At 42.8% G+C, this 19513-nt stretch overlaps 1 protein-coding gene across 14 annotated transcripts in view; it reads right to left on the bottom strand.

Moving 5' to 3' along the window:
• The window catches only part of MBNL2 (muscleblind like splicing regulator 2), a 219474-nt gene that overhangs the window by 57161 nt on the left and 142800 nt on the right, over positions 1–19513 (bottom strand). For 13 of the 14 annotated variants that reach the window (XM_074989342.1, XM_074989367.1, XM_074989384.1 and 10 more), the window contains 2 exons: positions 9302–9466; positions 3121–3321 (listed from right to left, as the gene is read on the bottom strand). In XM_074989342.1, coding sequence (XP_074845443.1) covers positions 3121–3321; positions 9302–9466 — 366 coding nt within the window. The remainder of the gene's footprint in view (positions 1–3120; positions 3322–9301; positions 9467–19513) is intronic. The other variant, XM_074989394.1, reaches the window with a different exon arrangement.

Genomic DNA, 19513 nt, shown 5'->3' with positions numbered 1-19513 from the left:
TTCAAGATGTGTTGTTCATGTCCATTACAATACAGGTGTGAGCACGCATACTCAGTTGCTGGAAAATTCTCCCCTAGCCGGTAGCCATCAGGTTGGTGTGGTGCCCCCTGGAGTGTATTGATATAGCACCCAATATAGGCCCCGTCTGCCCTGTCCCCGGTTCAGTTCCTTCTTGCCAACTACTCCAATGGCAGGGAAAGGCAGGTGGGTTTTGGAACAGACACGAACAACACAGCTTCAAGAACACCAGTTACCAAAGTAACTGTCTTTTCTTCTTCACGTGTTTGTTCATGTGCTTTCCAATGTAGGTGAATACAAGCTGACGTTAGGAGGTGAGGTTGGAGTCCTGGAATGACTATCGTACAGCCCTGCCCATTACAGCATACTCCCTAGCCTGATAGCATAATGGCCTGAAAAGGGGCGACTGGAAAACCAGGTGGCAGCCCTACAGATTTCCTGAATAGGGACATGGGCTAGGAATGCTGTGGAAGAGGCCTGTGCCCTCTTAGAGTGAGTCCTGATGTGAGGAGGAGGAAACCCTGTAAGCCTGTAGAATTGCTTGATACTAGCCACTACCCAGGAGGAAATCTTCTGGGACAAAACTGGGAGGCCCTTCATCCTGTCCGCTACAGCCAGAAAGAGGTGCTGCAACTTTCTAAATGGCTTGGTCCTGTCTATGTAAAAAGCCAAAGCCCTATGCACAGCTAGGGTACGTAAACTCTGCTCCCTTGGGGTAGCATGAGGTTTGGGGTAAAACACTAGTAATGCAATATGCTGGTTGACATGGAAAGAGGAGACCACCGTCACCAAGAAACCCTGATGGGGTCTCAGTCTAACATGGTCCTTGTGGAACACCATACAGGGTAGATCCACTGTAAGTGCCCTCAACTCAGATACCTTCCTGTCTGAGGTAATGGCCACCAAAAAGGCTGTTTTGTAGATTAGAAACAGCAGGGAGCAGGAAGCAACGGACTTGAAAGGGGGCCCCATGAGCTTAGCCAAAACCAAACTGAGGTCCCAGGAAGGTATGACGTCCTGTTCTGCTGGCCCAACCCTCTCCAAGTCCTTTGGGAATCTCTTGACCACAGGGTTCGAGAACACTGAGAACAGTCCTGGATCGGGACGAACGGCAGAAATAGCTGCCTGGGGTACTTTAATGGCGGTCAGGGACAACCCCAACCGGCTTAGGTACCACAAATAATCCAGAACCGAGGGGATTGTGGCCTGCAAGAGAGATAACCCCTTCTGGGACATCCAAACCACAAACTAACTGTGTTGACAAGGACCATTCCATGGGGTAGCTGTTCCCAAGAGCCATCCCACAGAATTGCTCCCAGCAAGGCCAATAGTGCCGAATGTGGTATCAGAAGAGCTCTCAATATTGACACCAGCAATGGGGCCCAGGACTGCAGGAGGATGAACTGCCTCTGAATCCCATGAAACGCCCGAAGAGTCCAAAATGGCCATTGCAGAGCCAGCTGCCAGTTCAGTGGCCACGGCCCCAGTGTGGAGCGGCCACTCCATCTCCAGGAAGAGCAAGCACTCCTAATTCTGCCGGAACTGGCAAAGTAGGCCTCAGATTCCAACCTAGACGTCTCTAACACTGAAGACCAAGAAGGTGCCTGTCCTGAGGGTGCCTGTGTCGGCCCCGGCTGGGACTGTCGGCCCTGTAGTCACTGGAGGAACCAGAAGCATAGGTGGTCTACCATCATGGCAGGCTTGCCCTGGGACAGAGGACAAATCAACAACTGCCTCAGGGACATGGTTCTCCTTGGCAAAAAGAAGGGTGCCATGATTTAGAGGAGGTTCTGCGCCGCCCTGGATGCCTACAGCATCTATGGGAGCTCCGGGGTGTGGAGACTGGACCTCCAGACCAGCATTGATGGTCAGACCTCCAAGGTGTGCCCATGGCACTTCTCCACTGACATTACCTGGAGGGTTCTTTTGCAGCCCCATTATGCCTTTTTTTTTTTTTTTTATTTTGTAGTAATGCACCAGAGACTGAGACTTATGTCTCCTGGGAGGCTGAGGTGCTGGCCCTTCACCATGATTCTGGGCTCCCTTCTTCTTCTTTGACGCCGTGGCCAAGCTCAGTGCTGGCACACTCTGCACTGAAGATTATGTGCTCAGTCCTGCAGATGGGGACTTGGGCTTGAGAGCTGCCTCCATCAACAAGACCTTGAGGTACTGAGCCCTGTCCTTCAAGATACTGGGTTTGAAGTTCTTACAAACCAGGCAGACGTCCCACTGGAGATTCTTGCCCAAACACTTCAAGCAGGATGAGTGCAGGTCACTCTTCAGCATCTGCTTCCCACAGTCAGCACAGACTTTGAAGCCTGATGACCTCGGCATGCCTTGGCACAGAGGCCTCAAAGAGGGGGAGTGACCTCCCTGCTCGGGTCTGACAAACTACTTTACTAAGAACAATAGAACTATAACTATTTAAACTATTAACACCTAATTAGAGTAGTACTGCGCATCCTTCGATCCTGAGGGATCACAGGTTTGCACCCCAGTTGGACTGATTCGAGCAGCGTCTTCTGTGGCTGTGCAATCCAATGCGGGTGTGGCAGTCCTTTCTGCACTGTGAGCAGCAGTAGGCAGATGTTGCTCTGGTATCACGGGCACGGATCATCCTGAGGGCTCTCCTGTCTTCCGCTTCCTTCACCAAGGTAGTTTCATAATTAATTCATAACTAATTAGAGACTAGTTACAGACAAGATCTAAGTGCCACCAGCTGAGAAGATTGTTCACAGGAGTGCAGTGGCCAAGGGAGGTTCCAGCAACTGACACCATGGCAAGTGGGAGTGGGAAGCAGGCTGGAGGAGCCTATATTGGGCGCTATACCGGCACCACTCCAGGGGGCACCACACGACTCCACAGCTACCAGCAAGGGGGAAAATCTCTCCAAGAACTGGGCCTGTGCATGTGTGTACACCTACACTGGAATGCACACAAACAACTGCTTGAAGAAGAACAATTTATCTGAGATTTATATTTGTAAAAACTAAAGTTTAGGCTACTTTGGAGAGAATGTCTAAGGATAACAAAGCTATTCAAAGCCCTTACATCTAAATCTGCAAAAAATTAAATTTCCAATTACAGCACTGTTTGTAGTACCTCCAGTTTATCAGTCCTCAAGAGTTTCTGAGTAGCAGTCGAACCAGGGACTGTGACAGGAGGACTTCCAGGAACAATGACGGGCGGTGTAGGCAGAATTTCAGTAGGAACTAACCCAACTCCAGGGGTTACAGGTGTTAAGTAAGGAGCAAAGCTAATAGCTGTGTTCGTTCCTATTGTTGGACCTACTGGAAACGTGGGCTACAAAATGAAAACATAGTGAGATGGAAAATAAATAGATAATCTTACAATGAATTTTTTTAAAAGCTTTGAGGATTTTATTTTATGTCTTTTGCACATTTTCTTTGGTTTTGACTCAATTTTCTTAATCAGAATTTAAAAGAGCTGACAACATTTACATTTACATTAAACATTTTCTTCTCTTAAACCTGTAATGCATTCCACTGAGGGTCAGGAACAGCACTTTGCAACCATATTATGAGAAAAGGGATTCCCAGTGCACCTACACAAGCTAGGTATAATTTGTGTCTGAATATCTACTGAGAATAATGTTCATATTACATTTCAGGTTTATTTATTCATCACAGATACAGTGCATCTTATTTATACTGCTTTCTCTTTCTACCTGCTTCCCTGATAAAACTGAATTTTACAGCTAAAATGTTACTCAATAGTATGCTGAATCTAATAGTCAACAACAGTGTTTCCAAAAGCGTGGTACGTATACCACCGGTGGTACGCGAAAGGATTTCAAGGGTATGTGGCAGAAAATAAATGACTAAAAATCAGGAGATAAGCGTTGGGACAGCACTGAGAGGGGCAGTACACTGGTAAGGCCAAAGTCCTGGAAAGGGCATGTGAATGTTTTGAGTTTGGGGAACACTGGTATACATAATATAATCTCTTTCACGTGTTATATCGATCAATTTGCATGCCACTTTTTGCATCTATAGACAAACTTTCCATGCCCGTGACAAGTAAAACTGGCCTATGCCATGCTTCTGTTATGTTTAACTGCCATCTGTGGCAAATGGAGCCTTTACTATTGGGCTCAATATTTAGGTCTTGATCTTTTCAGGTTGATGGACTATAGTAGAGAGATAAGTTCTCTCAAATTATCTCATCAAATCATTTTAGGGGTGGGAATGATCTGGGTCTGAAATTATGTTTCACAACCATTTAAAGCAATACAATGAAGCTGCATCAAGGGGCAGAAGCAATTCTGTGATGCAGAAAGTAGGACAACAAACTTGCCACTATATGTTCCATAGGGTTGAGAGTCAATTCAGTACCAGGGTTGGAACTGAAAAGGTCTTTAACAGGCCTGCAGAGTTGATGTTTGTTAGAAAGAGTCTAATGATAATTACAAAGGTAAAAAGAATGTGCATAAAAATGCAGCACATTTCAGACTGGTATAACCTCTGGACTGATGCTTCTGGAGTGGTTGCAGAGATACAATGTGTACTTTCACTCACTACCTGAATGCACTGAGGTCTTGAACCACCCATACAACATTACGCAGGCTAGAAATACGTGATCTGTTATGCATGACTAAAAGACAAGTCCCAAAATAAGTTGGCAGGTAAAATGCCAAGATGTACCAGAACTCTGAAGAGATATTTAGAAATGTAGGGCAGACCTCTTTTTCTCATCCAGGTTGCCTCTATAGGCTCTACTGGAAGGGTAAGTTAGCCATCAATACTTGTATGCAACAGCCTGAAGGAAAAGAATAGGACTCAGGAGGCCACATCTAGACGACTGTTTAGCACGGTGGTGCTGCTGGCAGTGCTATGCTAATGACAGGTCATGAAATTGCAAATGGAGGACTATTTGCAAGTGAGCGCGGTTAAATAGCATAGCTGCGTGAGATTTTACTGTTGGCAGGGGGCATGCTGGCAGTACAGAGGCCATGTGGACATGCCTCTGCTGGCTAAGCCCCGCTCTGTCGCCAGTTCCTTATGCCTGAAGGGGTCTCATCCAGCAGAGGCATGCCCACACAGCCTTTGTACTGCTGACATGCCAGCTGCCGACAGTAAAATCTCGCATGACTATGCTAATTAGCCATGCAAGTTTGCAAATGGTCCTCCATTTGCAATTTTGTGACCTGTCATTAGCATAGTGCTGCCGGCAGCAATGCTGTGCTAAACGGCCATCCAGACTTGGCCAAAGGGGTTTTAAAGTACTTGAAGAGTGAGTCCAGTGTAGCCTCCAAGCCGATGTTAAGAGCAGCAGAAGAATGAGCCAAGTTACCCTGCTGCAGGAAAAAATAATCTAGTTATCCCTCATGCTGAAAAAAAAATTACTTCCCTCTGCACACCAAAAGATGCACTCATATGTTAATGAAATACTATGCATACACTGTAAATAAAAATAATGAAAAAAATAAGAAAGTAAGAATTCTTGCTATAGCAGCTCTATGCTCAATTATTTCCCACAATAGCTATTAGAAAAGAAACATGCTTTTGAAGCAAAATGTTTAATAGAAAAATAAAATCTTTGCACTAGGTACAATTTAAGAAGAACCCGATAAGCTTCACAGAATGTTTGGGTATTGCTTTTATACTTTTTACTCCGCTATGTCAATGATAATCTGTCACAGGCAACTAGCAGTTTGAGACAAAGAAAAACAGCTTGCTTTTTACTGTTGATTGGTAGGTGAAAGAGTAAAAAGTTTGAATGATGATTGTACTGATACAGAGGAGAAAGGTGAAGAAACATTTATGTGAAATTGAGATTTCTTTATTCTTATCAGTGATAAGTTTTACCAATTCCTACTACATACAAGTCCCTCCCCACACTTGCATTTTAAAAAACATTAAAGTTGTAAAGTCAAATACAAAACAGCTAGGAAATGTCAATTAAGATTGCTTAATTCTGCCCCTAGTGCATATGTAGTACAATACATACTTCAATTTATAATATTATTTCTCCTATGTTATCCCTGCCTCATTCAGGGCACAGGATTGGACAGTGCTGAGGGAATAAGGTTGCTGATCAACATTTCCTCATCATTTAGCGTGTAGCTCCTAGGCCTTATTTACTGCACACCACCAAACCATGCACTGACATAAAAAACTGTTAATTGCTTTATGGATTATTTCAGAAGTACTCATCTCTGTAAAACTTGGGCACCTCACAAATATGAATTAATATATTTTCACTTCTCTTCTGTGAGAAAGAACATTATTCTTCCCATTTTACACTTTGATGCATGGAGAAACTAAAATCATAACGTGCAGAAGAAGGATCCACTCATTTTGGGTGCCCAACCTGAGAGACTTAGGGTCTGATTTTTGCAGAACACTTAGTATTTTTATATTGTTATTACAATCCTGACCAACTATGTGCCAGCTCATGCCCAGACCCCTAGGCTACACTGAACATAAAGAAATGACTGACGGGTTTGTTAGTACTATTAAAATAGGTACTCGATTTATATGAAGGTGTTTAAACTTAAAGAAATGCTTGTAGGATGCTAAGTAGTAACAAAGAGGAAGCTGTGCTAGTCTATACACTATCAAAACAAAAAGCAGTCAAGGAGCACTTTAAAGACTAGCAAAATGGTTTATTAGGTGAGCTTTCGTGGGACAGACCCACTTCTTCAGACCAGACCAGACTCAATATTTAAGACACAGAGAACCAAAAACAGTAAGCAAGGAGGACAAATCAGAAAAAGATAATCAAGGTGAGCAAATCAGAGAGTGGAGGGGTGGGGGAGAAGGTCAAGAATTAGATTGAGCCAAGTATGCAGACGAGCCCCTATAGTGACTCAGAAAGTTCCCATCACGATTTAAACCATGTGTTAATGTGCCGAATTTGAATATAAAAGTCAGCTCATCCACTTCTCTTTCCAAAACGGTGTGATAATTCCTTTCCAGCAACACACATACCTTTAGGTCATTGACAGAATGCCCCATTCTATTAAAATGTTGACTAACTGGTTTGTGCAAAACAGACATCAAAACACTCCAGATCCACAAACCAGTTAGTCAACATTTTAATGGAATGGGGCATTCTGTCAATGACCTAAAGGTATGTGTGTTACTGGAAAGGAATTATCGCACCGTTTTGGAAAGGGAAACAGCCGAGCTGGCTTTTATATTCAAATTCAGCACATTAACACATGGCTTAAATTGTGATGGGAACTTTCTGAGTCACTATAGGGGCTTGTCTGCATACTTGGCTCAATCTAATTCTTGACCTTCCCCCCCACCCCTCCACTCTCTGGTTTGCTCACCTTGATTATCTTTGTCTGATTTGTCCTCCTTGCTTACTGTTTTTGGTTCTCTGTGTCTTATATATTTAGTCTGTTCTGGTCCGGCTATGGTCTGAAGAAGTGGGTCTGTCCCACGAAAGCTCACCTAATAAACCATTTTGCTAGTCTTTAAAGTGCTCCTTGACTGCTTTTTGTTTTGTAGGATGCTGAGTGCATTAATCTCACTAATAAGATCTGTACCCCATGTTATAGAGTTATATCAGTGTTTGCATGGTAATATTCTGTAACTGTGCAAGTCAAACAGGAAAGGAACCATAATCAATGCAGAAATATCACCTTCCTATAGAAGGAGTTTGGTCTGGCTCACCAAAAAGGCCAATTGAAACTACATAAGCCATTGTGAAAAATCAAAGAATAAGAACTCTGACTTCTCTTCCCAACACCCATGTAGAGAAGATGTACAGATGGACTTGTCCCATCAACTTGGACTCTGGGGGGGAAGGGAATAAAAATCCCTGACAAGAACCTGACAGTACCTCTAAGCTGCTTGAATTGGAAGGGGCAAAGATTTCTAAGAATAAACAAGAGTTCCCGTGGACTAGGCCCAGTTTAGCCCTGGAGTACATACAGATCTTGCATATTGACAGCAGTTTCTATTGCTTTCAGAAGACTGAAACAAATTGGTGTCTGCAGGTTTGCTCTCCTTAACCTTATACATAGCTCTAATTTCTTTTTCTTACTTAGTTAATAAATCCTTAGGCAATATATTATGAGACTGGTTACAAGTCTTTGCTGAAACATCTAGGGTTCCACTGACCTGAGGTGAGTGACTGTTCCACTGGGAAAACCAAACCTGCTAATACAAACAAGACAATTTTCTTCCAGTATCGGATCTCTCTGTCTGTTATATGACATTTCTCTGTCCCCTTAGTGACCCCCCCGGCTGTCCATTCCCCTGCTCCTCTCATGTGTGTGATTGTGTGTGTATGTGAAAGAAGCCTATCCAATCCCACTTTGACCCTACGTGTTCCCACTAAGTCCCTTGAGATATAGGAGTAATGTCCACTCACCTCTAATCTTTATTGTTTGTTATAAACTTAGCCCTGACCTGCTTGAAAACTACAACATGACTGATCATCTCTGCATGTACCCATGTCATTTATACATGTATGCTAAGCTGATGTTCATGGCTGCAAAGTGCTTGCTTCGTATCTGAATTTGAAGGAAGGTCTCCACACTGTTTTTATGTGTAATTTCAAAAGCAGCTTTTGAAGATTTAAAATGCCATGCTGTTATCCCTCTTTGTCCATGCAAGCACAACCCATGGTCACACGATCACTTGTTCGCTTCAAAAAGGGAATAAAGAAACAATCTGAGATGAAAGACTTATTTAAAATTATTCAGTTCATAGACACTGGTAAAGACGACACTGCAATCCTACTCAAATAGTTATGGTTGTTATAGCTCATTGCACACAAGTGGGGAATCTTGCATGAAGCCCTTGCAAACTTAACTTGCTGGGAATGCAGACCTCGAAACCCTGAGGAAAAAGAAAGCGGAGGGTCTTGGACAGGAAAAGGGGAGGATGAGATATGGACGTGCCACAATTACGACACATCAGTACGTGTGCAACTAAAGCAGAGTTAACTTACATCTCCCAACCCAGCTAGGGCTATGCTGCAGTCTGGGTGGTGTTTCTGTAGAAAGTCTAGCTCTGTTCCCTCACTCAGACATCATGCTGCACTGACATGGGATGATTCATTTGGGACCGGTTCTGCTTTGAGCAGGGGGCTGGACTTGATGACCGCCTGAGATCTCTTCCAGCCCTTGGCTTCTACGAAATTTGTGCATCTTTTCCAGTGCATCTGTAGTTCAATCGCTAAATAGCCATTTAGTTTCGAGGACAATGAAAGTACTAAGGTGTTTAGAGGCCATTTTTAGGTCAACTCAGTCTCACATCTGAGCTTTAATTATCCACCATATGATTTGAAAAAGGACACTTACCACTGGCTGAATTGGCGATCCTGGAAACATGAACTGCATCTGCTGCGCAAGCATTGCTGCTGCAGTTTTCTGTTGGATTAAGTTGTTCCTGCCATTAATTTCTAGCTGAGTTTTTAAATGAGTTGGCGGATGAAGATACTTGCAATTCTCTCTTGTACAACGACCCTGCAAAGAATTACATCAGTTGCTTTATGGCTTTTAATGGCAGTTAGGAATCTCAAGGCAAAATATTACACCATCAATTAAACAACAAAAATTGAGTTACAAGGCATTTCCTTGGAATTATGTGACTATCTGGGAGGAGATGACAGTTTACAGTTATGCCTCAGGCCATTAACCGTCGATCATTAATGTTATCCACTGAAAATGAAAAAAGCCAGACTAACTTTAGAAAATGATTGATGGTACGTTAATGGGTATGTACAGGACATTGCTACAGAATTAATGTCATAAATATTAGCCAGACTGTTTGAATTTCCTTTCAAGCTAGCCTAAGCACAGCCTCTGATGTTAACACAATATACATGTTTATAGATAATATTATTAATAGATTTAACATTCTAATTTAAAGCAAAATATAGCTTTTAAATACTGGATAGTAAATGTATGTTTGTAGAACTATGAATCTCAATATTAGTCATTTTCTTTACATTCCACTGTATTATTGACCCTAGTCAGCCCAAGCAGCTAGCCAAATTCTGGAGTTCTTGTACGTGTTCCAGTTAGAAGGGGAAATAAGTGATAGATATTTGTTTGACATAGTTTGTAAACAAAAAAAACTACACAAAATCCTGTATATCTGAAGACAGGCTGAAACAATAGCAGGAAAAAGATATTTTGCTTCACAGCTAGGTCTGGACATTCAGTAAATGTCAATAATACACATCAGTTTCTTCAAACATACATACTGAAAAAATATTTCCATTGATGATCATCCCAATTTACCCACAGTCAAAGAAAGAAAAATACTGCTTGAGAACATCTTATGGTTTGATTTAAAGATATTTATTTTGTATAGTTTGACACAAAGTGTTGACAATTTGTTTAAATGGTTTTAAAGCTCTAATGTCTTTAATTGTAAGGTCTACTGCCATTAAATAATTATTGTCTGACTCTGCCCCCATAACTTTGCACAACTGTGAACATTTAAAATCAGGTAAAAATGCTGTCAACTTAACCTCAATATTATACATCAGCATTAAAAACAATTAAAAAATTAATTCTGCCAAGCCAGGGCACACTGGTAGCATTATAAACCCAGTAACGAAACATGTGCAACTCTCAAAAGATGAGTCTGGGAGCTTAAATTCATAACCTTGCTGGACATTTAGGATCATGATTTTAAAAAGTACCTGGGATTTCTGACTTACTACAACAACCTGTGCCCCACGAATCCCCCCATTTTTGTCAAAATAACACAAGGGTATCAATGTGCCACTCCACCTTGGCTTGTACCTTAAAATATGTGCTAAATACTTATGCTAAAGTATTTCTTCCATCTTACGTTTAGGCCTTGTCTACACTACAAAGTCTACATAAAAGTGCTTTAATTAGAGAAGTTGTGGCATGTCCACGCTAGCTCCTTGTGTCGGCACAGTGCATCCACACTAAAAGCTCTTGTGTCGGCACAGAGAACAATGCACTATGGCAGCTATCACTGTACAACTGGTGGTAGAGTGCTTTGGGAAGGGGCTGCAATGCCCCATGGGGCAAATACAGCATCACACCATGCAGGTTTCTCAAACCTATTGTTTCTGGGGCTTCTCAGTAGATTGTCGACTGCTTTTTCAGTGTGCGGGTGGGAGGACAGGGGAGAGGGAGAGGACAACAGTAAGTATAAGGCAGGGAAGAAGCAGGCTGACTGCCCTATCCTGAGGCAGGAGAAGGGGTACACCCCCATATGCATCAGTCCTGGCCCTGCTTGGCACAGCAACCCCTTCTCAAGCAGCCAGCTCTGCCAGCTGGCCTCTGGGTCTCTGATTCCCTCTGCGTTCTCCCACAGTCTCCACAGCTGCCAGCAGCAGCATCCTGAGCAGCACTTGTGAGCTCTCTGTGCTGAGGAGTGTCAAAACAACACAGCAGTTCGCTGCCCCCCACCTCCGCTCCCTGCAACAGCAGTCTGGCTGCAGCTGTGTTCCTAGTGCTGGGCAGGAGCACTCCACATTAATAATTGTGCTGCTCCGTTTGAGAAACCAATTACAACGCAGCTGGCAGATACTTTCCAGAGCTTTGAAAGAGGAGGGGCGCATGCCTGCAGGGCAGCAGAAATCACAACAGTGGCTTTGCTTTGCCTACCCTATGCAGCTGTTAGCAACACAGAATAGACATAGCCTTAGTACAGACATCACCTTAGAGCCACGGACGGCTGTGTCAAGGCAGCTAAGTTTTATCGACAAAAACTAACTTTTGTCAACAAAATAATGAGAGAGGATACATGCTGCTAGAGGAAACGCAACAAGCCTTTTGTCGGGACAAATACACAGTTTCAGTGACAAAAATTTTCGACCCTAATGAGAGACATTTTTCTTCCCTTCTTTTACTGACAACAAAGAGCCCTTGTGGACATGGCTGTTTATTTTGTCAACACAACTGGCTTCCACCAGTATCCCACAATGCCCGTCTGATGGGTGTTTTAATTTCTGATGCCCTGTAGGTATACGCCTCTCCCCTTTCAAAGCTCTGAGAAATATCTGACAGCTGACTGAGCTGCTCTGATTGGGGAACAATGAAAGTGCAAATCACTGGGAAGTTCCTGTTTATTCTGCCCTGCACAGGGAAAGCAGCTCAGGGCAGACTGCTGCCTCCGGGGATGGGGCACAGAGTGCTGTGCTGCTGTGACCTTCCTCAGCAAGGAGAATCCACAGAGCTACTCACGGTCACATTTGTGTAGCTAAAATCGATGTATCTGTGCTCGGCTAACTTGGCTGTCTGTACTGGGGAAGGTCGATGGGAGTGTCTCTCCCATTAACCTCCCTTACACCTCATGAGGAGTAGAGGGGTCGGCAGCAAGTCCTGAGAGGTGTTATAGGAATCACACCTCAACCACCCTAAAACGCCCCAACTCAAAAGTCATTTTAAAAAGCAATGCTCCCACAGGGTCAGCAATGTATTCCATGAACGATGGAATTTTGGAGGGTTTTACAACTCATCTCACGATGATGTGAAAAGCTCCAGCTCCCTCCTCCAGTTCAGTCCCGCTGGAAGCCAGTAGAATCCCTCCCAGATGGTCACTGTTTTCACAGCAAGGGAGGATCAGGCAGAAAGAGGGAGCGCAGGGCCTAGCAGCCTACCACAACTCCCCTCCCTCCTCCTCCTCCCGCTCCTGTGAGAAACATGACAGGATGGCCCACCTGCTCCTTTCCCTTCCCACTGCAGCACCCAACCTGGGAAAAGGTGGGGAAGTTTGTCAGGAGCCACTTGAATTGCCTGCTCCTGGGAAGGGTCATGCAGATCCTGGCTGAGGTTTTCCAGGCATGGGAGAGGGAGATGAATAGCACTATGAGAAGCAAAGATGAGACTGGGGACTAAACTGAGAGGAAGGGGTGTAAAAAAACGAGGGGTGTGGAGCTAAAGAAAAGAAGGATAATGAAGGCCAGGGGTGGGTACATGTGGGTACAAGACCTCCTGCAGCAGGGCCCAACATCATGTTACCCAATACATTTGAAAGAGCTGGCAACACTAACTATTGCACACATACACACAATGGCTGGGGTAGTTCTAAAACGAAAAGACAGACCAAAGAGACACAGTTTTTCTTTTTTTTTCCCAAACCTCATTGAGAATTTTGAGGGTGGGTCTCCTTCATGATTTTTGATCTCATGAGGTTAGCAATACTGTTGCCAGAAAGCTGGAAATCATAGGAAAAGACCAATCACTGTTCACTCAGTTATGCAAACATAGGGACTGTTTCCATTCTGCAAACAAATATTTATAACTTCCTCCCCTTGGAACAGCATTTCTGACAAAATCTGGATGAATGGTTAAAGCTCATCAGTGTAAAAAATCTTTTCTTCTGAAAATCACAATTTGAGGGTTGGATTTTTATGTTCATATTTACCTGCCTCATACCCTCTAGCAATTCCTCCTATCCACAAATTTTCTCTTACAACAGCAAAAGAGAATAACAAAATCACAGCCACTCTAGCTAGATCAGCATTTCCCAAAGTGTGGTCCATGGTCCAGTACTGGTCCTTGGAAAAAAAATACCGGTCCTTAGAAAATATAGTAATCCCTCAAGGCACCCAGGGTTGCGTTCCATGCAGCCCTCACATACCTTGAAATTTGCGTAAGTCGGGGAGGGTTTGGGGGGTGGGTTGGGGCCCTGGGAGGGGGTCAGGAGGCACCCATGGCTGCTACTTCCCCGTGGCTCCAGGTTGGGAGCGCCCACAGCCACCACTTCGCCAGTGGTCCAGGTGGGGAGAACCTGCAGCAGCTGCTTCCCTGGGGCTCCAGGCCAGGAGTGCCTGCGGCATGGAGACGGAGCCCTGTGTGCAGGGGGTTGAGCCGGGGCTGCAGGGGGGGTTGAACCGGGTGGGGGAAGAGTTGAACTGGGGTGCACAGGGGGATGAGCTGGGGCCAGGTGTGGGGGTTGGGGCCCGAGCATGTGGGGGGGGGTTGGGGCATAGGGATTAGAGGGGAGCCCCAGTTGTGCGGCTGGAGCCCCCTGCCGGCGGGAGGTGAGCTGGGGGCACATTGGGAGGGTTGAGCTGGGACAACAGGGGCTGAAGAGTTGTGAGGGGTTGAGCCGGCAAGAGGTTTAGCCGCGCCACACTGGGAAGGGGGTTTTAGCCCACCTGGATGCCCGCAGCACCAGGCAGCTAGGCGAGCTAAAAGCCTTCCCCCTACTGTCCCAGAGCAGTGCCTGGTGCCACTCTGGGAAGGCAGGGGAAAGGGGCTTTTAGACAAGAAAGCTAGGCAGGCTAGCAGCCCAGCAACTGAGCCACGTAAAATGAGGGTTTATTGCACACAAATTATTGCTATGTACTATTATTATTGTGAATAAATATTAAACAGTGAAAATTTACTCATTTTTTATTTTTGGGCAGCAAAAAGAGGTACTGAAAAAAAAAGAAAGGGTTCCAACTATATAAAGTTTGGGAAACCCTGAGCTAGGTGAATGAGACTAAAATTCTCCAGCTCTGCCCCGCTTCCTTATACAGGTTGAACCTCTCTTGTTTAGCACCTTGGAACCTGACCCATCCCAAATCAGAGACTTTGCCAGAGCAGGGAAGGCCTATATCAGCCCCTCTTCACCTGCAGGCCAGGCCAGCTCCATTCCTGGTTGCCAGGGCTCCCGTGCTCAGAACGTCAGGGCTCCATTTTTCCCTGGTCAAGCAATGCTCCTTGTCCCAGACTGCTGTTTTTTCCCTGTGAGGGTTTCAGCCCTAGAGCACCCATGATGTCACTGGGGGCCAGAGGCGTTGCCAGACTAGGAAAGTCTGTATTATAGAGGTTCAGCCTGTAACTGCTTCTGAGTACCATTCTTGAAGTTAAGTATACATGTAAACGTTCCCAGACTTCAGACTTCAAGGTGATTTGCAAAAGAATTTTTACAAATTTGAATTGCGCCATTTTTTGCTTCCTTAGGTCCTATAAAGCAAGAATGAGTTTTAGCTGCTTGTGTGTATGGAGTATCTTTTTCTATTTTTGTGAAAATATAAGTAGATGAATCTCAATAGACTGTGTTTTAATTATATTGATCTGAAAAAATAACTGGACTCAATATCTTTTAAGAACATGAAAGAGGGAGCCCAGAATTATATGGGGTTAAATTCAATTACACAGGTGGAACCTCTCTAATCAGGAACTCTCTTGTTCGGCAAATTTCATAAGCTGGCATGATTTTAGTTAGCTGGATGACCAGTTATCATGGGTGTGGCCAAGTTTCTGATGGCCCCATAAAGTTTGGTTACAGTCAACAGTCCTGGCTCTGTGTTATGTGTTGTTATTTAGCTGTAATTTTCCTCTAAATACCTTCTGAGAACCCATGCATGGTTCCTCCTTCTGTCCTATGCAGCCGATTCATCAGTTTTCATTTTTTTTCTATCTTTCTGTTAAATTCTTGTCATGTCAGCTTACTTTTATCAGAATTTTCCAGATTTGAAGAAGTGGATCTGTCCCACAAAAGCTCATCATCTAATACATTACTTTGTTAATCTTTAAAGTACTACAGGACTGCTTTTTTTGTTCTATGAACACAATAAGCAGCAAAAAAGTGTTGGTAATGTGCTTAAAAAAAATTGACCTCACATCATCCATATTCTCTCGTGCAGCACTAGTCACATCTTGAGCGTGCTGGACAAGAAAGGTTCAAGCTGTACTAGAAAAAACAGATGCTTATCCTTCGATTCAAAGAGTAGGAGTGCTTCAGCTTGCATTCTGTTGCTCTCACTGTATCACCATGAGCACAAACAAGACGTAAGGGAACACATTAAACAACTAAACTATTCTAAGATGCATATATTAATATAAAATTTGAAAAATTGGGGAAACAAATTAATTTCTTATCTGCAGGACCATATCATTTGCTTCAAGTTCATTCACTCATGTGAGTTTATGAGCCCATGTTCTATTTTCATCTGAAGAAAACATCAAGGTCATGTTCACCTTCTTACTCCATGGTGAAAAAAGAAATAAAATTCTTAAATTAATAAAGATTATTTCAGTTACTAGAGAAGGAGGAAAGAATATGTTACTCTTCTGTAGATTTTGCATAAAATCCTAAAATCACTGAAAAAAATCAGCATAACAAAAATAGCTTAATTTAGGCCGAAGCTTAGGGAAAGAGAGCTCTTTCAGTGACACACAAAATTATAAAATAATGGAGAATAATGAAAATCTCAAAAAGGAAACTATCATACCTAAATGTTAGACGATACTAAACATGAAAGACTTAATAGGAGTTATTTATTGAAATGGAAAAACAAAATGTTCTACTGAATACATTTGTAACACAGGTAGAGAGCTTGTGTATCTCTTAAGATGCTTTTTCAAACAAAAATGTTGGGATGGGTTTCATAGTGTCATTACAGAGAAAGGTGTGACAATCTGCCTTAATATCAAAGGAAGCATACATTATGTTTCGGTTGTTCTGCAAGGAAAAAAAACTGTAGTACACACTGCAGATGCCAAAAAGATGCTGCATAGGAAATTGTAAATAAATTTGATGAACAACCTGGATAATATTTTTGGAAATATAAGTGAGTATACTTGCAAGTCAAAGAAAAATCCCGCAAATGAAAACAGTTTAAAATGACACTGACTGCTTCTTATATAGTCACTAACATAGTTATAGTTTGAGAACATTAAAAACAAACAAACAAACAAATACATCTTTCCCCTATGACCTGGACCCTTTCCGTTTGGCCAGCATGAACTTATTCCTGTAATCTCCAAGGTTTCCAGAAACTAAATATGTTCTGTTTATCTCCTTGCTTGATTACTAGCATAGAATCACAGAATCACAGGGCTGGAAGGGACCTCAGGAGGTCATCTACTCCAGCCCCCTGCTTCAAGCAGGATCAACCCCTACTAAGTCATCCCAGCCAGGACCTTGTCCAGCTGGGACTTAAAAACCTCGAGGGATGGAGAATCCACCACCTCTCTAGGTAACGCATTCCAATGCTTCACCACCCGCCTGGTGAAGAAGTTTTTCCTAGTATCTAACCTACACCTTTCCCTCTTCAACTTCTGACCATTACTCCTTGTTCTGCCATCTGACACCACTGAGAACAGTTTCTCACCCTCCTTTTTAGGGCTCCCCTTCAGGAAGTTGAAGGCTGCTATTAAATCACCACTAAGTCTTATCTTCTGTAAATTAAACAAGCCCAAATCCCTCAGCCTATCCTCATAGGTCTTGTGCTCCAGACCCTTAATCATTTTTGCTGCCCTTCGCTGAACCTGCTCCAGCAAATCCACATCCTTTTTATACTGCATCAGCAAGCTATTACCAGGAATTTTTTACAGCTCTGGAAAAATTAACTAAAATTAACTACATTTTACATTCTCAAGTATATAAGACATTTCCAAGGACCACAAAGGAAACTGCTCTAGAACACTTGCAGGTACACTAGCGGCCCAGCTTTGTAAAACTGACAGTCAGTAAATGGGAGGTATAAAAAAAAATCACAACCATACTGATATATAAGTTACTAATAATTTTACTTCTATCACAGTAGCATCTACAGCAGCATTTCCCAAACTAATTTGGCCACAGAACACTTTTGGGCTTGGAATATACTGACAGAACACATACATGCTGGTCTGGGGGAGGGCTGGGGTGTGTTAGGTTTCATATTGAAAAACAGCCACACATAATGCTCAAAAGTTGATTTAAAAGAGTTTTTTTTAGATACCTTTTATTTAAAAAAAAAACAAGAGAAAATCATCTGAATGAACAACAAATGCTCTTCTGGTAGGGCTGCTAACCATCCTCCTATAATTAAATACTGTAAGGTAGTGACAGTCATGAGTTTAACATTCACAAATTCAATTATTTGCGAGCGGCTGCTGCTTCCCGGGGGCTCCAGGGCTGAGTGCGCTGGTGGCTGCCACTTCCCTGGGGCTCCGGGGCCAGGAGTCCCAGTGGCCACCACTTCCCCAGGGTGCCTAGGAAGTGTGCCATGGCTGATTCCTCAGGGTTCTGAAAGCCAGACAGGAGCATGACACGGCCACTGACCAGCTCCCCGTAGCCCCGCCACCAGTCTCCATCTCCTCACACTGCTGCTAAGAGGTGCCCAGGAGCCCAGCCAGAGTAAAATAATATTCACGAACTGACAGTCATGAAATTCAACATTCGCAAGGGTTCTCAACCCCAAACACTTGTGAATGCTGCAACCCAACTGTATAAAAATTAAGTACAAACTCAAAACAAAACATCAATATAACAGCTGAAAGAAGGATGGCTAATATTGTTCTTTTGTTCAGAAACAGAAAGGACAATATTATTCAAAGAAAGGACTGCCCTTCCTTAAAGCTTAAAAAACATTTTTATGAAAAGAAATGCAAAACAAATTAGGTATGGAAAATATTTTTAAATTTTGTGTTTTTATAAATTTATTATTTTAAAAGAAAATTACTGGAAAATAAAAATAAGTAACATTTGACAGGTTTTTTAGTGTGAAGAGTATTTTTGCATCTTTGTTTTGTTACAAGTCACATAATAACATCTGTACTATTATGACTGTGTTATAAATATTAAAATACCCACAATCTAAATACTATTCAAATACCTTACCATTTTTGATACACACATAATTTCTTATTTAATATTTTAGAAGGAAAAATATTGCTAGCATTGAAATATTTTCATGGAACACCTATTCACAACATACGGAACACAGTCTGGGAAACTGTGAACTAGAGGCCTTAATCAGAACCAATGTCTGATTGTGCTAGTCATTCTACACGCGTACGTACAGACACGATCACCTTCCTGAAAAGCCAACAATTAAAGATGCTAGGTGACATATGAAGACTCCCATAAACAGAATGAACGTACTAATTTTTTACTGACAATCAGTGTACTCAGTAACTTAATTCATTATAGTCTGCACTGAAATACAGTCAGACATAGTGGCTTTGTCTATACTTGCAGTATTAAACTGCTGTTTCCGCCATGCTTCCGTGACAGCACTTTATCATGACAGTGTGTCAGTCCTCTCCTGGTGCTTCAGGAAAACCACTTCCAAAAGTAGCATGGCTCGCAGTGCTGAGAACCTGTCTATGCTGGCAAATTACTGCACTGAAAGTTGCTGAGCTTATGGGGAGGAGTGATTTTTCATACCCCTGAGTGAGAAAATTCCAGCACAGCAACTTGCAAGTGTAGAGAAACCCAACAAGAGATTTTAAAAAATTGTAATAAGAGTATTCTTTAACTTTTCTATGTGTCTAAAATTCAATTGTAAATCAGTTGACCAAGAAACATGGAGAGAGAACGTAACGGAAAAGAAGCAGTTTATGAACATTCTGACTAAGGTAACAACTTAATTGGTATTCTAGCAAAAGAATTCTCTCAAGAATGCAGCAGGAACTGGAATCCATTTCACAAATAGCTGTAAAACTAATTAGATGACATCAAAGGATTAGGAGATACATTTTGATTGTGAGATTGCTGACTGTGATATGTCCAAAATGGAAAAGGAAGAAAATGCCATTTTAACTATACGTAAAGTCTTATGGAAAATGTTACCCGCTTATGATCTTGAGCCTTTG

This window comes from Carettochelys insculpta, chromosome 1 (assembly GCF_033958435.1).
Source record: "Carettochelys insculpta isolate YL-2023 chromosome 1, ASM3395843v1, whole genome shotgun sequence".
NCBI classification, from domain to species: Eukaryota; Metazoa; Chordata; order Testudines; family Carettochelyidae; genus Carettochelys; species Carettochelys insculpta.
This window is presented reverse-complemented; position numbering and strand designations above follow the sequence as displayed.